Source organism: Cucurbita pepo, chromosome 7 (assembly GCF_057944985.1).
Source record: "Cucurbita pepo subsp. pepo isolate OVF chromosome 7, ASM5794498v1, whole genome shotgun sequence".
Classification (NCBI taxonomy): Eukaryota; Viridiplantae; Streptophyta; class Magnoliopsida; order Cucurbitales; family Cucurbitaceae; genus Cucurbita; species Cucurbita pepo.
Window position 1 is genome coordinate 11,964,358 of NC_141804.1, and position 21,068 is coordinate 11,985,425.

The following is a 21,068-nucleotide window of genomic DNA, read 5'->3' on the forward strand; positions in this document are numbered from 1 at the left end:
TCTCTCTTGGGTGAGTGGACTCGTGAAAATGCAGGTGGGGTTCACAATTACACCCCTCTCTTCCTTCCACCATCACCGTTCACCAGACACAGTCGCAGAGGGCAGATGGCAGAGTTTTTCTTTTCTTTCTTTAAAGCTCGAGGCAGAGGTTCTGTTCCGCTTGTGGCCTCCTCTGCTCACGTGAGCTGCCTAAGCTTTTTCAATGATTCTGCTTTGCCTCTACGAGAAAATTTGATTTTTTTTTTCCCTTAAAACATAGAATAGATTGTGGATTAGTTTACCTGTTTCATAAATTTGCAAATTTGAAGCCACCAAACCCTTTCAAACATTTTGTTATATCTGTTGGCCAATGGCTATCGGGTTTCACCCGGTGGATCAGTTGTCATTCAAAAGTCACTCAGAGCTAATTACAAGGAAACAAGAAAAATGATAAGAGACCCTATCCGTATCCAATTCCCCAAAATGTTTCCAAGTAAAAAGCCTAGAATTTTTAACAACGACATCCTCGTTCATCTTTCCAGCTACCCCTTCATAGTTGGCTGAAGAAAACAAGCAACACCTCAAAAGAAGACGTTCGGAGACCTTAGAAACTCGTTCTACAGTAACCTGGTCCTCTTTACTGGATCCTTTTCATCTCTGTTAATCGAGAGCCTTGGTGATTTATTTGAGTGATTCGCCTTCTCCATTCTGCCATTAACAAATTCTGCGAAGGACGGAATTGGAGGCAAAGGAGGAGCAGCAGCAGCAGCAGCAGCAGGGGAAGCATTTTGCTTTGACAAATTGCTTGCGGGGTTTTCCAATACAGGGCTGCAATGAACTTCTTCATTAGTCTTTTCTGACTTCGATAGATCTAACATAGGGGATGGAGATGGCAATGCAGGAAGTTCTGTATTCTCCTCAGCCCTAAGCCGACTGGTTAACTCCTTAGAATCTGCTGTCGACAGCCACCTCATGGTACTGGCCACTTGTGAATAATAGAATGATTTTCCTGTTCTTCCATATTTCTCGTAGCACTCATGCTCAAGGAAACAAGCATATCTTTCCACTTCAATCCTGCAAGAATTCCAATCAAAATACGTGGTTGTGGAAAAACTTGAGACCATGTATATGCTGCCAGAACTAGCATCCATGTTACGAGCAAAGCATGCACGCACTTGTGTCTCAAAGGACTGAACTACTTAGTTACCAACAGCAACTACATCACCGTTAGTCTTATTGATCTCGACCACCTATTTGAATTTAGTGGGTGTGATGTCCCACATTGGTTGGGGAGGAGAACAAACCACCATTTATAAGGGTGTGGAAACCTTCCCCTAGCAGACGCGTTTTAAAGCCTTGTGGGGAAGCCCGAAAGGGAAAGCCCAGAGAGGACAATATCTGCTAGCGGTGAATCTGGGCTGTTACAAATGGTATCAAAGCCAGACACCGGACGATGTGCCAACCTTTTCGCTGTTCCCCGAAGGGGGGTAGACATGAGGCGGTGTGCCAATAAGGACGCTAGGCCCCAAAGGAAGGTGGATTTGGGGGTGGTCCCACATCGATTGGAGAAAGGAAAGAGTGGCAACGAGGACGTTGGGCCTCGAAGGGGGGTGGATTGTGATGTCTCACATTAGTTGGGGAGGAGAACAAACCACCATTTATAAGGGTGTGGAAACCTTCTCCTAGCAGACGCGTTTTAAAGCCTTGAGGGGAAGTCCGAAAGGGAAAGCTCAAGGAGGACAATATCTGCTAGCGGTGGGCCTGGGTCGTTCCAGTGGGTATGACATTACAAAATGAAAATCGGCCAAGTGATTATCCCAAGGAAATGAGCGTCTAAAGACAGAAGAGCAACTGGAATAATTAGAAGTTGTCATTGGAAAAAGAACGGTTAACTTACTTAAAAGAGCTCCCAAGCCGTTGTTGAGCCTGTTCAATAGCATTCTCTAATCTTTTCCTGCTAGCTTCCCTAAATGAAGCAGATACAACATTCTTGTCTTGCTTATCATTCTGTCATGAAGTATCTAGTCCATCAGGAAAGATGCAAGCATAGTGGAAAACAAGTTCATGAATCCAACATGAATGGATAAATCCACTAATAATCCTAATAATCACAGTCAATTAAAAATAATCCATCTAACCAACCCGAAGTTTCAGTTTAAAGCGGTCCTTAGACCAAATGCATGGTTTAGGTTTTCGATTTCTAAAACTTCCGCCCCATTGTAATATCAAAGGGAAAAAGAAACCATCAAGACAAACCTGTTTTACTGAGATCTTGTTCTGGTAGTAATTTTCCTCCGCACGCTCTAGAAGTGCTATCTTTTCATTTAGTCCTGATTTCTTTAGGGACTTCGTTCCAGCTAGGCTTTTGACAACCTCAGTATCATCTGGCAATTTGGGGAAAATGAGAATAAAATAATACAATTACAAGTAAATACTCGAATTCAACCTCAGCACATAATGTATTCAACCAAAAATTAAGCTACGTGGCTGGAAGTGAGGGAGAGAAGTCAAGTCCATTCAAATGATTTGTACCATCAGAATCAGATATATCTTCTCCAGATCCACTTGCTTCATCTTTGCGATTCCAAAATTCAGAAAACTCTTTCTCATCATTCATATTTGAGCTGATTTTAAACAAAAAAACAAAAACAAAAACAACTATGAGTCAGTGGCAGTGGGCATGACTAGTGGTTAAGACATCTACTCTTTTCTTTGAAGTCCAAAGTTCATATCCCCATCCCTACTTAAAAAGAATTATGAGTTAGTAACTAAATCAAATATGTGGCCTCTAAAGATTTACAGCTAGCCTTTTCAATAATAAAATTTAAAAGAATTTAGAGCCTTTTAAGACAAGCACCTGCTGACAAAAATTCTAGAAGATGAATTATTTCGTCCAACAGCACAGGTTGTAGTAAGCTCTTCCAAATAGGCAGCGACAGTATTTGGGTGTTTGCAGGCATCACACGATTTACTACATATGGATGCAGGAACCTAGTCCAGTCGAACAGTTATATTTATAATATTAGCTTTTGACACTTCAAGAGTTTGGAAGAAAACTAACACCTATTATACAAATTGACCTTCTTCCTACCTGCTCCCCAAAACTCTCAAGAATTTGCTTCCTGCGACATCCAGAGCCCTCACAATACTCAACCATCTGCATTCAGTGGTGCCAGGAGATCAAATAATGGCAAATAATATCATTGTCAGATTACAAATGCAGATGAAAATCACCTGAGCAAAGTCAGTTAAGGATTTCTCCGATAACTTCTTTTGGGAGCTTGAAGATGGTAGAATCTTCTTATCAGCACTGGAGCTATTCCTTAGAATAAATTCCTGTAACAATGAAAAATGGTAAACAACAATGCAAAAAGAAAAAGAGGGAAGAAAACAGCAAGTCAAGTTCAGAAATTAACCATTCTTCTGCGGTCTTCAAGTCCATAGTATAACAGACTTTTAGAGGGTAATTGATCACGACCAGCTCTACCCGACTCTTGATAAAAAGCTTCCATTGACTTGGGAATATTGAAGTGGCAAACAACCCTGACATCTTTTCTATCTATACCCTAGGTAAGACAACAAAATGAAATTAGAAAAGTTAATGCTCATCCTGCACAGAAACTAAACACATACACGCCCAAATTTTTACTAACTAAAATTAAGTAAATACATACCATCCTGAAGAAGTTCCACTAATTTAGTAACTGTGCACACACCAGAATGGCTCTAGAAAAAAGGGGGCAATGAAAGGACAATCACAACCTTAGGTACATCATAAGTACAAAAACAAGAAGGAAGAATCGAAGGACATGACAGGGAGTAACATAGAGGACTTTCCTTGCAACAAATAATAATGAGGAAGCTGTCATTGTACCATTTCCAAAGGCAAAGTAAAATCAACATTCTCAAGTAGCCAAAAGATATTAATAGTAATAAAACTTGGGGACTAGGAGTGTTGACAAAACCGATGGGCTGTAACAATGTTTACTATTGAAATCTGCACATTTATTGTAGAACTCATCTTCCCCTCTTTCCTTCTCTCTATCTTTCACTCTCGCTCTCCCTCTCTCTCCCATGTTAATAATAAATATTTCAACATATTTAAAAAGTGTAAAATGTTGATTTCAGCACATCAAGTTGTTAAAATTTGTCTAAATGATAATTTATAAATTATGGGAAAACTAGTAAAATATGAATGTTAAATCTCTATATGTTATGGGCAATAATATGCAATGGTGTTGAAGTTAAAATTAGAATAAAAGATTTTCCTCAACAATCTTCTATATTAAACATTAGATGTTCTTATCCAATTAATTTATATATATATACACACACGCGCACATATGTGTATGTCCATATATATATGTATATATGTACACACTCACAGATATATATGTGTGTGTATGTATGTATGTATGTATGTATATGAACTAATGTCTTGTACATTTTTAATGGTCTAAACAAACTCATACTTAATAACTCCACTCAGCACCCCAAATGCCCCATTAATGACAACAAGTGCAATATAAAATTATATTTCCAATTTCAAGGCTAGGTACTAAAATTTCAAAACATTTATGATAAAAAAAAATTTTAAAATAAATAAATATGCCAAGAATGAATGGAAAATTGAGGTTTTATAAATCATCCATCAACCCAAATGTTTAAGCTGATGGGTTATGGTAAATTTAATTATATCTACACTAAAACATTATCTCTCTTGGCTTGAAAATTTGTAAAAATCCCGACAAGTGAAAATCAATATTAATTGGGAAGGAAATGACATTACAAGAGTTTGAAATCAAAACCTCAATACCAAGTTAAATCATAAATAAACCCGAAAACGTAAGTTGATGAGTCATGGTAAATTAAATTATATCTACACTACAATTTAACAAGGTTAAATGAAAGGTAAAAAGTTTTATAGTTTTATAGACAACTATACCCAAAAGCTACTGTGGCTACAACAACTTGTATCTTAGAGCTTAACCAATCCTCCAAAACAGACTTCCTCAACTCATTCTTTAAACCTGCATGATAAGCTGAAAACCGACCAGACCAACACAATATAAGTATATATCTAAACAAATAAAACTCGAAGAGCTAAAATTCCAATTCCAAAGAGTATAAAAAATTTACGTACCAGCGCATGAAATACCATATTTTGCTAGATAAACTGACAATTGGTCACACAATGCACGTTCTAGGCAATAGATGATTCCACAGACATCTCCACTAGCTTTCAGCTGCTTAGACAAATCGGCAAGTGGATCATCCAAAAGATCTTTATATCGAACTGCACAATCAATTTTCAACTAGGTTCAAATGCAGCAGTAAATTTACAAATTCTAGGCAACATGAACTTACATGTAACTCATGAAACATACTACATGCAGAAAAACATATGGAACAGGGGGCAATCAATCAGTTCATCCCAATTTTCCCATGCTGCACGGCAAAAATTGAAAACACACACACTTAAAGTTAAGCCACCAGGACAAACCTTCGTAATATATATTCGGACGATTAAATGAAGACATAAGAACTAGAGGGTTTTGCAAGCCCAAGGATGCTATCACATCCTTCTGGACCCTGCAGATACAAAGAAAAAACCAGGATTTAATCTTGCTGAACTTTAAATTCAGTACCTACATGCACTGACTGCTACCATCCAACAAAATCATAGAATATCAGCAGAGAAACATACGTCAATTTTTTTCTTAAGGAAAAGAGACCTGGAGTCTATCGTATGAACACGCAAAGGGCAATAGAATCACCCCGAGAAGCAAAAGATAGGCCTATAGTTTAATACTAAACTAACAACCATAATAAGTTAACAAAAAGGTTGGTTTGCATAAACCAAGTGTATGGTTCCCACATAAATAGACACACTAAAATGGGAACAAAGAATTTCTAAACTAAATGGTTATAAGAATAACTCACTTAGGAGCAGCAGTAGCTGTCAAGGCAAGTATAGGAACATTAGGAAGACGACTCCTCAAAGAAGAAAGCTTGCGGTAGCCAGGCCTGTTTCAAAACATAAAAGGCCAGAGAGGAGACAGAAAAGAAAAAACAAAGGTCATCCATAAGCAACAAGATTGACTTATGGTACAACTAGGATGAGTATCGTATTGACATATGAGGTAGAGGCAAAGAGGATCATTATCAATAGCTTTTGTCAACATAAATAATGGTAGACTAATATAAGAAGAGATTAATGTCTACAGTCTATTCCTAAAAGACAATAACTGATTATCTATCATTTATATTACAAACCTGAAGTCATGGCCCCACGTTGAAATACAATGTGCCTGAAAATTGCATTAAATAGAAAGATGAAGGAATGATTGAAGAATACAACATTCTGCACATAATACAATATAAACTCACCTCGTCTATAGCAATCAGACTTAGCAATCCTCGAGAATAAATTTTCATCAGTTTTGCCATAAATCCTGGTGTTGCAATTAATTCAGGTGTAACGTAGAGAAGCCTTAAGGCAGGTTTACCAGAATCAAGATCTTCATGGATCTAGATGAAGAAGATTGTTACATACATTATTTCTAGGTAAGTAAAGTTTGTATAAACAGAGAAAGATGAGAGGACGAGCTTATAAACAAGGACAGAAGATTCCCAAAAAAGAAGGGAAACAAAGACATTTTATGGTTTTGTCTATCACATGAAAGAAAAGGGGGATTCCCAAACTCACTCCCACCACTCCTGAGTACGCAATAGTTCTTCTCTTCTCACAAACTACTGAGATGCATACAGTTGAAGGATTTGTTAAATTCAAAATATCCCATCACCGAATGTTTACAAAAACATGATGTTACCTTGCTTCCTCCCCCCCAAAGGTGGAAAAATGGCAAGCTGATGTTGTCATCTAAAAGTAAGTTTACATTTCCTCGTGCATGTTGAGTTCAATTAATTCCGTTATTACTTTAGAAAGAGTGATGATACCAACCACACATACAGGATATACATATATACTTGTGATGAATAATGAGGAATCCACCAAAACAGACATTATAAGTAGGAAGGGAGATAATTGTAGGGGAAATTCACTTTTTTTTTGTCTTGTATTGACTGAGTTGAGGATAGATATTCAGCCGAAATCCCTTTTTCCTTCAACGCCATCACTTGGTTTTCCTAATGTAATGGGTGGGGAAAGGGCCAAACAATTACAAATCGCAAAATGAAATTGTTAGGAATACAACAAGGAAACAAACACTTGAATGCTCACCATCAACGCTGCAAGCGAATACTTGATGATTTAGGCAGACAGGGGCGCAATTATCTTATACAAAAAAAAAAAAAAAAAAAAAAAAAAAAAAAAAAAAAAAAAAAAAAAAAAAAAAATTGTAGTTCAAATTCTCCTATAAGCTTTTAGTGTAAATAAAGAAACTGAATAGCATTCACCTATTAAGGGACAAACAACAAGCACGATTCCCTTTGTAGCGAGAGCAGGGATCTGATAACACACTGACTTTCCTCCCCCAGTGGGCATGAGACAGAAACAATCTTTTCCTAAATCAAAGAAGACGTAAATGAAATCAGCTAACAGTGTTCAGAAAATTCACTAACAATTAAGAACGCGCAACATGTTACATCTGTGAGATATGGAAGTATCAACCTGATAAAACAGCTTTAATCGTTTCCAATTGCTTTCCTCTAAACTCAGAATGTCCGAAATGCCACCTTAAGAGCTTCACCAAGGATTCGTTGCTATACTCATGATTTCCGGGGCCGATTCTACCGCGCAATGGAAGCGATGACTTCTTCATTTCGTTCCCGCCTGAATATTCACGCCGTCGGTTTATGAAGACGAGGCATTAAGAGGGAGCGCGGAGGTAAACCTTCCGAAACTCTTTTATTCAATTTTAATCAATTTTAATCAATTTTAATCATTTGGGTATAATATAAGATTTATATTTAATACTCTTAAAAATAAATAAAATAAATAAAAATAAATAAAATAAAATTGGTCTCCGAGCGTCGACGTGTGGAGGACGGGTACGTTAAAGTCGATGGGATACATCCCTCCACCACTCTGACTTCATTAACTATTTAATTTTAATTCTGTCTCTGTTGTTCCTTTTTTCCTCGCCCTTCGATTTCGCGCATCCCAGGTTCTTCCATGTTCTTTCTCCTGTTCTTCATTTTTGTTTGCTTAATTATTCTCATCTGCTCCACCGATTAATTGTAATCCCACTTTTTTCATTCTGATTCTGATTCTGATTCTGATTCTCTTTTCCCCCATTCGCAGCAGCAACTACTGAGAAATCTCTTCCTTTTTAACTGCATTTGTTTTCTGCAGATCCTCTCGACTGCGGCCTTCATATCTCACCTCTAAGGTATTATCTTCTCACCACTGAATCATGTTCTTAATTAATTCCCTTAAGATTTGAGAGAAGCAACTCGGGTTTTCATTTAAACCACGAATCGTTTTGTCGGTGGGAATCAGTATTTATCTGTAGTAGTTGTCCATACGACCAAAATCCTTCAATTATTGGCCATTGCATTGCAATTCGTCGCTTTTGTGTAAGAAATCGAAAACGTTCTGCTCTTAGTAAATGCTTGAAACGGCCAATTCTCTTGTGTTCTCAATGTATAATAGTTAGCGGTTGTGCTACTGGAGCCCCTGTTTTTGCTTTTTTGCTGGTGACTCATTCTTCTCACAGCATTTTGATAAAATATTAACACGATTGCTACTCAAGTGCAGGATGAAGAAGGGTTTTTATGGATTGAGGGGTAAAGAGCTATCTCTCGTAACCATTGCCTTGATGTGCGTGGTTATTATTATGTTGACATGGGAGAAAACTCCACTTCTTAATACCTTTCCTGCATCTCAGACTCCGTTGCAGCTATCTCAAGGTCATGGTTTGCTAACATCTCCCTTTTCGTTAGACTTTTTCATGGTGCCACAAAGTCAACTGAGCTGGAATTTCAGATCATTAGAACACACAAAATCTAGCCATTGTACCATATCATATATACCAAGCAAGACGAATTCTTGCATGCTTTATGAAATTCCAAAGCATCGTTTTTCTTCCAAGACGAGGAATTATTCCGCATGTTTATTTTAAGAACCCGTGGCAATTTCTCTGTACCTGACAGTTTTTAGAAAACTAGTCTTGTTTTCAGCTTATGTATATCTTAGATAACCAGAGTGATGGGCTGATATATGCACACCTTTGTAGAACAACATGATCTGTAGATGGAAGATTCATGAGATTTCTAATATCTAAAATAGATGCTGGCCATGATTTGAACCATGCCCTTGTTGACAATTAGCACTTTTGAACTTTAAGTACATATTCATAATTGTGCTTCTTGATCTTCTTTTGTAATGCAGATAGTCTGGCAGGTAGACTAGTTAGTATTTCTCCTTTGGATCGTGAATATGTACCTGCTTTTGAAGATAAAAGTACTGTAAATAACCAAGATGCTCATAGGGCTTCTTCTTTCAGCTATTCAAATGATGAGGACACGATATCTTCTCAGAATAAAGGTATATTTTTAACTCAGTGTTGATTAACATTTTGTCTCCAGCATATTCCAGTTTAACTATACTTAGGGGAGGTCTTTCCAGATTAGTTATGATTTTTTTTTTTTTTTTTTTTTTGTTGGCTAATTCAATTGTATCAATTCGTCATTCTTATGTGTGGCAATTGTATGTTTGATTGACACAATCGGTACCCATATTCTTAGCTGAGCTTTTCAAGCAGACATTTATTCCTTCTGGTGTTGCCATTTCTCACTCATTTCTGTGGTCATTTCTTCACTTCTATTGTAAACTAATTTGTTTCTTGCAATTTGGTATGTGTCCTTAGTTTCTTATACATTTGTTCTTTGAACTTGAAGCCTTATTTTCTTCATGTATATTTAATCTCTTGGTAATATTAATAATAGCATTCTTTATGTACTAGTTACATCTGGATGTTGGAAATGTCTTAGTAACTTTTCGATTAAGATTTCTGAATGTCTATTTTCCGTGCAGGAAACCTTATAGGTTCCAGAGAAGCTACACACCAACAAATACCAGAACTAAGAAATGATGGAAGCTCAGAAAGTCAAAAAGAAATTATAGAAGACGACACAATAGATGACCAAATTGTGGATGAAGAAGATAAAATTGTCCCTACACAGAAAGAGGTTTTAAAACCGAAACCAGAAAAAGCTGACGGAAAAATAAAGCTGGTAGTAGAAGAAAATTATTCAAGACAAGGAGAAGAAAGTGTTGTCTCAATGTCACCGATTGTCTACAATGTCAGCACAATAGATAACAAGTTGGAAAGGAATCAAGGTGCGCAAGACATTTCCTCTTTACTATTTACCACTCTGCAAATTCTACTCGGTTTCTTATATTATATGGACATTTGGTTCAAGAGAATCAACACAGACCAAGTTGAGTGTCATGTGATGATTGGGGAAAGGAATGGTTTTGGATTAGAAGTTTCTTTTCCAAATTTTGTTGAACATTGCCCTCAAGCAGCAACCTTGGTGGTAGTGCTTAGGGTTTCAAATAAGATTGGGCCCACAGTCCCAAGCTCAAGTCTCTGAGTGGATAATCTAATAGTAGAAGTCTTTGTTATCTCTTGGAGTTGGAGATGGGAGATATGAAGTCTTGTTCGGTGGGCTTGTCGCAAGACTAAGTGTTAGTTTGTTGGAGCGCCTTGTTGTAACTTTTCCTCCTGACAACTTTGCAAAGGTCATCTGGTTACACTGAAATTACAATCTCCTCCTATTCGCCATCAGCTCTGACATAATTCAGAGTCTTCAGATTCTTTCCAAAACAGATTTCTATCATGATACGATGCGGGGGTATGGTTACCTGCAATTCAGTTATGAGGCTTATTGGCTAATAAAAAAAGGAGGGTAATAGAAAATGCGCACTGGACGGTTTCTCTTAGTGTTGCCTTTTTAATGAAGCAAGTAAACTTCACTAGTACTACTGCAAACTTTTTTTATGTCAGTTCTTTCCTACTATTCCATTCTTATATAAATGGTATTATTCTACCGTAGTCTTAAAGCCTTTGATTACGTTGCCGATAAGAGTATACATTTTAAGTATCACTTGCTTTTATTTAAGATTTACTTCTTACTTATACCTTTGGTTTATTAGATTTTTGTTGCTAACAGTTTCTGTAATTTATTTGACCAATTCAGCCTGCAATTATGCAAAAGGAAAATGGATTGTAGATGAGGAGGAGCCTACGTATTCTGGATTTCGCTGCAAGCAATGGCTCTCTGGCATGTGGGCATGTCGTTTGACCCAACGTACAGATTTTGCCTATGAAAAGCTTAGATGGCAGCCTAACAATTGTGAAATGGAAAGATTCAAAGGTTCTGAGTTCTTGAAAAGGTATTCTCCTTCTGAGAAACTTCCAGATTATTTCTAGTCCCATTCAGGTTCAGGTTAAATGTCCCCCAATTTAACAAATCCAGTCTACCCCAACTTCTAAGCCTTGCTGACCCCTTATTCTGCTGGGCTAGGAACATCTTTGGAGGTTAATTGCTTTTTAAGTACTCTTCCAATAATAGGGATGAATAGATCTCCACATAAAATGTTATTTTGTATATCAACCTGTAAACTTTAAAGCTTACAAATGAGCGCTTATCTCTGGTCCACATTAAGTAGATTCTGGTAGTTTATTTGCATTCCATGCTTGGATTTTTCAAGTCTTGATCGATAATAAGTTAGACAAAATAAGGAAAAGAAAAAGGTAATTGCAAAGGTTATGGTATCGTTGAGAATATTCTATTCACTTTTGTCTACGCGGTCGTGCATTACCCTTCACTTTTTATTTCTTCGTGTCATGGTAATGCTGATAGTTTAAAATGTACTATAACATTTACAATTCTGATGACTCAGGATGCAAGACAAAACCCTAGCTTTTGTTGGAGACTCTTTGGGCCGCCAGCAATTCCAGTCTCTGATGTGTATGGTCACAGGTGGTGAGCAGCAGCATTTCGAAGATGTGGGTCAAGAATACGGCTTGGCCTTGGCTCCTGGTAATACACGCCCTAATGGATGGGCATATCGATTCCCAAGCACCAATACTACAATACTCTATTACTGGTCAGCTAGCCTCTGCAATGTGGAGCCCTTGGATGAAACAGATCAAAACACCGATTATGCCATGCATCTTGATCGACCACCTGCATTCTTACAGCAGTATATTAGTAAATTTGATGTGTTGGTTCTAAACACAGGCCACCATTGGAATCGTGGAAAGCTCAAGGCTAACCGCTGGGTGATGCATGTGAACGGTAAGCCAAACATCGACAAGAAACTTGCACCGATTTGGAGTGCCAAGAATCTCACCATCTACAGTATCGTCAACTGGGTGAACTCTCAGCTTCCCAAGTATCCAGGCTTGAAAGCCTTCTATCGAACAATTTCACCAAGGCACTTTGTGGGTGGAGATTGGAATACAGGAGGAAGTTGTGACAACACGAGACCTATGTCAATAGGCAAGGAAGTAGTGCAAGAAGAATCAAGTGATGAGAGTGCTGCAGGTGCAGTGAAGGGGACGGGGGTTAAGCTTTTGGACATAACAGCCCTCTCACAGCTAAGGGATGAGGCTCATATATCTAGATACAGCATAACAGCCAAAGCCGGGGTTCAAGATTGCCTCCACTGGTGTCTACCGGGCGTTCCTGATACATGGAATGAAATTTTGTTTGCGCAAATTTAGTCACATGGTTACAGGATGCGAGCAACATCATGAGAAACTGCCAGTGCCTGGTCCGTGATTACCTACGGTAATTTAATTAATTAACCATGGAGTTCGCCTAGTTGATAGTACTGGTGGAAAGCTCGCATTTTTTACTCGCATTTTTTACACTGTATAGACCACATGAACTATGAATTCCTATGTTGCAAGTAATTATGTTTAGACATATGATAATGATCGAGAATGGATAAAAGGGTTTCAGACGGTTTCATTTCCTGCAAGGTTTTCTTGCACGTATTCTTCGACCTCTACATCCGATTCTTCTTCATCTGAACCTACCGTTGTTTGGTGAAGGGTCCCTTGTATCATTGCCACGCCTTTCTCCACAGGTCCTATTGCTTGGTTTATGGTCAATACAACATCCTTAACAACCTGCTAAGACGGCATTAGCGTAGAGCGTATAATGCTAAACAATTTTAATAGCTTCTACTTACTCGCTGACCGCCTTCAAGAACTATGTCCTGGACGCTCTTGCTGACACTTGTTCCAGGAGCCTCCACATGGGTTTCTGTCTTCTCAACCACAGCCGGTTTTTGTTCTTTGCCCTCTTTGACCTCGGCTCGACCTTTCATTGACTCTATGGTGACTCCGTACTCAGAAACTGGTATGTAACGATATGGTTCAGCAGAGAAAACAAACATATGAGCCCCAGCTGCGATGGCCATCTGCAACGCAATAGAAAAATAAGCAACTTTCCAGTTGGTTGAAGTTTCATCAGTAAGGAAAAAGGCAAAAAAGTCTCTAGAAAATCATGAATAAGAAAGAATATTACAAAGCTCTATATGGCTTTCTTTTTTTTTCTTTCTTTTTTTGACCGAAACCGCTTTGAATTGTGAATACATACGAAGTATGACATGTTTGAGAAGAAAATTTGGCTGGCAAACGCAAAAGGTGAAGCAGATTACTTCTATGCAAATTAAGAAATCCTGCAGTCCAGTTTCTAGTTTCCCCTCCTTCGGCAGAACTCCAAGTTCACGTAATAGAGCAATGCCTACACCTTGCCACCACGTTGCAAACACTATGGCCTTGAAGCTAATGAATTTTGCCAGTGGCTTTATTGGTTTCAGTTGCTCGTGAGTTACATTATAAAACGGGACGAGACAGTATAATGCCCACATCTGGCTGAAGTTAAGTACCACTGCTATGTATGGATACCTACAACAAAATTAATACACCAAAGGCATAAACGTAAGTCAAACAAAAGAAACGTACATCTCGTCATTGGTTGGGGAGTAGAACAAACCATTCTTTATAAGGGTGTGGAAACCTTTTCCTAGCAGATGCGTTTTAAATCCTTGAGGGAAAGCCCAAAGAGGACAATATCGGCTAGCGGTAGGCTTGGGCTGTTACAAATGGTATCAGAGTCAGACACCACGCGATGTTCCAACGAGGAGGTTCTTCCTCGAAGGGGGGTTGACACGAGGCAGTGTGCCAATAGCGATGTGTCAACGAGGAGGCTGTTCCCTGAAGGGGGTAGACACAAATCGGTGGGCCAGTAAAGATGCTGGGCACCGAAGGAGGGTGGATTTGGTGGGGATCCCACATCGATTGAAGAAAGGAACGAGTGCCAGCGAGGACGCTGGGCCCTGAAGGGGGGTGGATTGTGATATCTCACATTGGTTTGGAAGGAGAACAAAACACCCTTTATAAGGGTGTAAACCTTTCCCTAGCAGATGCGTTTTAAAGCTTTTAGAGGAAGTCCGAAAGAGAAAGTCTAAAGAGGACAATATCTGTTAGCGGTAGGCTTGAGCTGTTACATCCGTGGTAGCTAGTAGTGCATTGACACTATAACTGAAAACCCTGACTCGGAGGTAACCTATTCTGTTTCTCTAATAATGAACTATCTAAAACAAGAGGATTTGGATGCTACAGAATGATAATATGTTGCTCCAGAAGGGAGAGATTCCACTACAATTTTTGCAGAACAGAACACGTGCATTTCTTACTAAATCAAATATAGAAAATTATCCTTTAGAAATTGATGTAGTCATGTAGATAGCTGAGCAGTCTACACAAATAAACAATCGGCTCAAAGCAGCATAATCAAACTATTCAATTCCCCATCACCATTGGCCAAATATGCAAGTTTAAATATATACCCGTAGAACCACTTGAATTCCCCATCACCATAAACTCCAAAAAGCTCCAATATAAATGCTAGGAATGCAGATGTCGTCTTCAGAATCATCTAAACCACCCAAAAATATATATATAAGAAAACTAATTCTTGAGCTCAAGCCGATAAAAGGTTCCAGATCAATGGCTTACATATTGAACAAGACCAAACTTTTCTATAGTGAGCAGATGTTCTCCGAGAACACGTGGCTTAAGGAAAAAGTTCCACAGTTTTCTTTGAGACCTTGACCTCTTTTCTTCCCCTTCAATTAGAGGTTCCTCTAGCTGTTTTGTTGATTCAATTTCAAGCAGTTCAACGACTCTTCTTTCACCACCTAGCACCATTCATGAAAAATCACATGCTGTAAAGAACTCAGAATTTATTCATCAATGCATAATTTTATGGCATTATCTGTACATACAGTTAACTGCTTCAAAAATCGGATGATGCGGGGCATATACCAGGTGTAGTACTAAGGGATGACTCAAAGTTTTAATTAGCCTAGTTTGTCATGTAACTTCTATTTGATTTTAGGTTAAACAAATAAAACAACTGTGATACTCACGATCCTAACATCTCCTTAGGGAGTAGCATGTATACCCCCAATCTAACTTATATCAGGTCCTACCTAGTGTCTACAATTGTCTAACCATAACCCAACCTACGAAAAACAAACTAAACTAATTTATGTTTGCTTCAATCAGAGATCATTGGCTTACCTGCAAAAAATTCCTTCAATGTGGTAAGGGAACCACAGATTTGTTCAACACATCCTATTGTTATGTGGGTGTCAATTGGGCTTCTGTTAAACAAGAAAAAAATCTTTTACCAGTTACTGCTACTCGTATAATATTTTCGTTTTGGGACTCTTTCTCAGTTTTCCGACAAAGTAGTCCCAACTATCTAATGAAACCTTGTGGAAAAATAAGGCAGTTAGATTTGAGAAAACAATGTGCTCAATTTGGTTGATGGATAATACATGAACGATGACATTTGACACATTCCATTCCTCTATCATTGAAAAAGCAAACAAGCAGGCAAGCAAAAGAACCAAGATGCAGAGTAACCTGGTAGCCTGGAGCTTACCCAGACAAGCAATCAAATAGCTTCCAAAAGAATACAAAGCAAACGCTTCGTAGCAGTTCCTTAAGATGTCACATACAAGTGAAAATCTTGGATTCCATAATGATATAATCTGAAAAGCACGTAGCCAACTGTTAGTGTTGCTGTACCAAAATATTTATTTATATCAAACTCGAGGAATAATTTCTAGCCTAGCCACAAGGCTAACAAACAAATACATTAGATAAATGGATTGGATTGGGGGAATTATGACTCACCGACTCGGTGGCATAAACAGGAACCATAAAAAGAACCGCAACAATCCATTTTTGTTCCTGAAATCAATAAATATGTGTCCTGTGATCTCATCGTGTAGGTAAAATTCTCTTCTGAGTTGAAGTAAGGTGAACAGAGATGATGATGATGATGAAAGCGGTTACCGACGGCTTGGAGTAAGATTTGAGATGCTGTAGAATGAGAAAAATGGAGAGCACCAGAGCGACAACCACAAAGCAAGCGGCAATTATAAGTGCTGGTTGATAGAGATCTCCATATATGTCTTGCTGCGGTGAGATAGAAATCGGAGTCCTCATTCTTGCGTCACACTGACCTTCAATCCACTGATTCAGTAAGACGAAGTGACTGTTTAATTAAGCTTTCAAATAAACATAATAAGAACAAACAAAAGAAAAGACTAGCCAGGAAGCTTCAGGAACGGAAATGGCGGACAACTCTGGATCATTTCTACGGTCTGGTTTCGGCTTCACACTTCAAATCCTGCAACCGCAACAACTGGGAGAGAGAGAACATCGCCGCACAGCCACCGCACTGGAGAAATCTGGCGTTTAGGCTACAGCCAACTGAAGTGATTTTCGTTACGCGTGTACGAAACACAGATCCTTTCATGGCAAAGCTTGACACGTAGAATTCTGTTATGGCCAACCCAAAGGCCAATCTTTACGATACCAGCCCACCCCTTCCTTTGATTTCCGTGCAGAGTTTATTGCTTCGTGTTCCCCTCGTTTATTAGAAATAGAAATAGAAATAGAGAGGCTAAATTAATTATAATATATATATATATACGATAGACGAAATTGTTAGAGCCGATGTCCCTTCTCGAAGAGCAGAATTGAAGTATAGTGTTGAACAGGTTGGTGTAACTGTTGAGTTCTATGGTGGTGAACTCAATAGAGTTAGTTATAGTGATCCTGATACCGTGAAAAGATAGGCTAGACGTGCTCAATTGGGTGAAAATTTTGAATTAGATCGTGCTATCTTGAAATCCAATGGGGCTTTTCGTAGCAGTCCAAGGGAAGGGGTTGTATCTCAAAAATATTTTTAAAATTTTTAATAAAATCTTAATTTTTTGAAAAAATTTAAAAAATTATAATTTTTATTAATTTTATATGAAGACTATTAATCTATATGCACAACCGGTACAAGAGCTAGGTGAGTTTCACCAGATCTCTCAAAAGATGAACTGTTCAAAAGTTGGAATTGAAAAGTTTGATGGATCCAATTTCGTTTATGAAAGATGAAAATTGTCGGTACCAAAAAGATCTTCACAAACCCTGTTGGAGTCAACCACAGAGCAGTGGAATCGTTAGGCCTTAGGGTTGATCCGATTGATGCTATCCAGAAACGTGGCGTTCAACATCATCGAGGAAAAGACAACATCAGATTTGTTGAAGGCATTGTCGAATATGTACGAGAAACTGTCGGCTATGAACAAGGAATATTTGATGCGAAAATTATTTAATCGAATTCAATATAATTGTAAATCAATTGAATTGAGTGGAAATTAATTTCGAAGATAAAATTAAAGAACGGATTATGATGTCATCTCTACCGGAGCCTGGAATACTAATATTATATTTAAAAAATATTGATAGGAATTTAAAATTAACATTAATATTATTTGGGAATAAGTAATTTGAGAAAGTATTTTTGAAAAATGAAAAATGAAATATGTGGAAAGGGAAAAGGATGAAATCGTGAGAAACTGGATAATCACAAGTGTTTGTTTCTATTAAGGTTGAAGAAACAAACAAAGAAATAAATAAATAAAGAAAAAAAAAAACTAATTAAAAAAATCCCAACCCCCCAGTGTTGTAAATTCATTTACATGGAAGAAAAAAAATACAGAGGTGAACTGATCCCAGATATTATACATAAAAAAAAAAAAAAAAAAAAAAACAATGATGTTACACAGTAGGAGGCGGAGCCATGCAGTGCGGTCTCGGGCGGATCCGACCCGAGATATGATCTGGCGGTGGCGCACTGCGGCGGCGGGCAGGGGATTCAGATACTCACAAACCTCTCCTCCTACCCTCTTCCTCCGTAGCAGCTTCCCTAGTTTTTAATTAATTTTCCAATCGAACTATCCATCTACCACATTAGTTTTTTGTGTTCTTCCCCCCATCCCTCAATATGCCCTTTTCTTAGTTTCCAAAAACAAATTTATGATTCCCTCATATTTCTTCTATTCTCCTAATCGCTTCCTTCATTTCTGGCCGTTGCTGAGGATTGGATTGGGTGCAATCGGCGCCGATTCTAAGGAGCTCGACCATCCGACTCACTGCATTCGCGTCGTTTGCTATCTCAGGGTCTATGAGTTCCGCCTCCCTCTTCTCGGCTACTGCGGAGGAGACCCACTGCACCACATCGGTCCCTCCCTTGCCATTGCTAAGATATTGAGAAGGAAATTTGCCGGTCAGAATTTCTAGAATGATAATTCCAAGGCAATAAACATCAGATTTTGGGGAAACTTCCTGCCGTTGCGCGTACTCCGGGGATTTGTACGCAAACATTGCCTCCGTCGCGTTGTTTGGATTGATTAGCGGATGAAACGCGTAGTCGCTGAGAAGTGGCTCGTAGGTGTCGCTTAGAAGAATGTTGCTTGATTTCAGATTCCCATGCGGCAGATCATAGGTCGCGAACTCGGAATGGAGAAACCCTAGGCCTCTGGCGATCCCCTTCACGATCTTTAACCGGGTGCCCCAGTTAAGCTCCGCATGGCAGGCTCCACGGTCCCCTGCTCGATTATTAGGTTCGGTTCAGGATTGTTTAGGGTTGTTGGGAGAGAGTCCCACGTTTATGACTTTTTGAGAAATCCAAAACAAAAACATGAGAGATTATAATATCGTATCATTCTGGAGATGAGTGATTCATAAACTTAAATGATTAAGGTGTCGAACAAAAGGGTGTACTTTGTTCAAAGGTTCTAGAGGAAGAGTCAAGCCTCGAGAGACTATTTGAGGGCTTTATAGGCATCAAGGGAGGCTCTATGTTGTACTTTGTTCGAGGGGAGGGTGGACAATATCGTATCATTCTAGAGAGAGTCGTTATTCCAAATTCCAAACATGTTCTATAATTCGATCCAAAATCCGTTCCAATTAAATTAAGAAACGTACCATGCAACACATACAAGAGGCTGCCTTTTGGAATGTACTCGGACACCAGCAGCTTCTCCTCCCGCCTGTAATGGTACGCCAAAGGCGTGAGAATGTTGTGATGCTGCAGCCGTCCCATGCGCCTCATCTCTGCATCGAACCCATCCTTCCCTAATTTGTTCATTTCTCTGATTCTTTTGACCACCACCGACAGCCCATTTGCCATGACGGCCTTGTAAGCCGACCCCAACCCACCATTCCCCAGCACCTCCGCCGCCGCCTTCATCAAATCCGCCATCCCAAACGTACCCTTTTCTTCATTCACTACCACAAGATCACTCATCCCTCCCTTCCCCTGTTGCGACCCTCTCCTGGAATCCCCACCTTTTCTACTCAGCTGCTCCCTATGCCCGGAACTCGGCACGTGCACCTCCACCATCTCATTCATCTGCTCCCGCCCTAGCTTGCTGAACTTCTCTTCTCTCCGCTTCGACGCGCTCAGAAACATAACCACCACCAGAAATACAGCCACCGCTATCAACGACGCCACTACTAATTTCGAGACGCTGCCTTGTGATTCCCCCGGAGGAGACGCGTTTTCCTCCGAAATCTGCGCGTTATTGCCGTCGCATGATTTCGGGAGCGGCTTCCCGCACAGACCTTCGTTTCCGGCAAATGCGTTCGCGTCGAACTTCGCTAGATTCTCTGGAATTTCTCCCTCCAGCTTGTTATTGGAGAGATCTAGAGAGGTTAAGGCGGCCTGGTGTAGGTGAGGGATTTTGCCGGAGAATTGGTTGTTTTCGAGATGGAGTTCGATTAGATACGAGAGTTTCGCCAGAGAGTGCGGAATGTCGCCGGAGAAATTGTTGGAAGACAGCCAAACCTTCTTGAGAGAGGCGAGAGATGAGAAGAAATCGGTAGGAATAACCCCGGAGAAATCATTCCCTGTGAGAAGGAGCGATTTGAGAACGCCGATTCTGTTGAACTCGGGAATCGGCCCGGCGAAGCTGTTGTTCACGAGGCTGACGGTTCGAAGGCTGCGAAGCTCTAGGAGAGCTTCGATGTCGATCTGGCCGGAGAGTCGGAGGCCGGTGAGATGGAGACCGGTGATGACGCCTCTGTGGCAGATGATGCCAGTCCATCGAGCGGCGCAGGGTTGGGAGTCCTGGTTCCAGGAATTAAGGGATTCGGCATGGGTGAAGGATTGCCTGAGCTTCAGGAGGGCCTCGTTATCGGAAAGGGAACAGGAAAGAGGCGGACCGCCGACGAGGAAGATGGTGAGGAAGAGGAACACATTTCGAACAGCGGCCATTGCAGAGCTGGAACGGGAAATGGAATAGCTCCGGGTAGAAACCAGCCGCTGTTCGAAGAATTGCGTGGTTGTCTCTGGAGTGTGTGAGGCAGAGCTTCTTTTCCTTTTTTTTTTTTTTTTTTTTTTTTTTTCTTTTTTTTTTTGTTTTTGTTTTTTCCGGTTCGTTGAAATTGGGAATGAAGGGAGTTGTGTCGTTGTTGGGGTTCGAAAACAGATGATTCCCCAGAATTACACCCGATTCTAAGAATAGGAGCGATGGAGAATTGTGTTGACATTGTCAGCCATATTTGGTTCAGCCATCACCCACCAATCATACACCCCTCGCGTTCTATAATCCATCAACGCTAATCCAACTATTTTATTCTATGTTCATGTTTTTTGAATCACACCCATATCCTCCTCCAATAATCAAATCATTAAAATGAAAGAAAAAATATTTGAAATCGTCTCCCTGTTTTCTAAAACTT

The 21,068-nt window shown here is 39.5% G+C and overlaps 4 protein-coding genes across 7 annotated transcripts; 1 reads left to right on the plus strand and 3 right to left on the minus strand.

Annotated features, from left to right (window-relative positions):
* Nucleotides 1-319: 319 nt before the first annotated feature.
* On the minus strand, nucleotides 320-7,128 carry RECQL3 (DEAD/DEAH box RNA helicase family protein). The gene is made up of 16 exons (XM_023682039.2): nucleotides 7,045-7,128; nucleotides 6,370-6,510; nucleotides 6,256-6,290; nucleotides 5,923-6,006; nucleotides 5,483-5,571; nucleotides 5,123-5,275; nucleotides 4,925-5,021; nucleotides 3,654-3,657; nucleotides 3,396-3,545; nucleotides 3,214-3,315; nucleotides 3,071-3,136; nucleotides 2,837-2,970; nucleotides 2,512-2,603; nucleotides 2,236-2,363; nucleotides 1,877-1,986; nucleotides 320-1,053 (listed from the first exon to the last, which is right to left on the minus strand). The coding sequence occupies exons 1-16, from the start codon at nucleotides 7,114-7,116 to the stop codon at nucleotides 597-599; spliced, it is 1,914 nt and encodes a 637-aa protein (XP_023537807.2). The 5' UTR covers nucleotides 7,117-7,128; the 3' UTR covers nucleotides 320-596.
* An 840-nt stretch (nucleotides 7,129-7,968) lies between these two features.
* Nucleotides 7,969-12,930, plus strand: LOC111798727 (protein trichome birefringence-like 14). 4 transcript variants are annotated; one of them, XM_023682044.2, is made up of 7 exons: nucleotides 7,969-8,108; nucleotides 8,246-8,333; nucleotides 8,702-8,853; nucleotides 9,335-9,490; nucleotides 9,980-10,285; nucleotides 11,149-11,344; nucleotides 11,855-12,930. In XM_023682044.2, the coding sequence occupies exons 3-7, from the start codon at nucleotides 8,703-8,705 to the stop codon at nucleotides 12,678-12,680; spliced, it is 1,635 nt and encodes a 544-aa protein (XP_023537812.2). In that variant the 5' UTR covers nucleotides 7,969-8,108; nucleotides 8,246-8,333; nucleotide 8,702; the 3' UTR covers nucleotides 12,681-12,930. The 4 variants fall into 4 exon arrangements, with proteins under 4 accessions (XP_023537812.2, XP_086981615.1, XP_023537813.2 ...); XM_087125489.1 differs by having other exon boundaries at nucleotides 8,246-8,328; nucleotides 8,694-8,853; XM_023682045.2 differs by having other exon boundaries at nucleotides 8,006-8,108; nucleotides 8,297-8,333.
* Nucleotides 12,782-16,938, minus strand: LOC111798728 (organic solute transporter ostalpha protein (DUF300)). Its single transcript, XM_023682046.2, has 9 exons — nucleotides 16,597-16,938; nucleotides 16,338-16,517; nucleotides 16,176-16,232; nucleotides 15,922-16,030; nucleotides 14,988-15,169; nucleotides 14,819-14,907; nucleotides 13,625-13,874; nucleotides 13,154-13,384; nucleotides 12,782-13,091 (listed from the first exon to the last, which is right to left on the minus strand). Exons 2-9 carry the CDS (start codon nucleotides 16,488-16,490, stop codon nucleotides 12,918-12,920), a joined length of 1,245 nt encoding a protein of 414 aa, XP_023537814.2. The 5' UTR covers nucleotides 16,491-16,517; nucleotides 16,597-16,938; the 3' UTR covers nucleotides 12,782-12,917.
* Nucleotides 16,939-17,904: 966 nt separating this feature from the next.
* LOC111798726 (pollen receptor-like kinase 3) lies at nucleotides 17,905-20,926 on the minus strand. The gene is made up of 2 exons (XM_023682040.2): nucleotides 19,311-20,926; nucleotides 17,905-18,931 (listed from the first exon to the last, which is right to left on the minus strand). The coding sequence occupies exons 1-2, from the start codon at nucleotides 20,599-20,601 to the stop codon at nucleotides 18,369-18,371; spliced, it is 1,854 nt and encodes a 617-aa protein (XP_023537808.2). The 5' UTR covers nucleotides 20,602-20,926; the 3' UTR covers nucleotides 17,905-18,368.
* Between the last annotated feature and the right edge of the window lie 142 nt (nucleotides 20,927-21,068).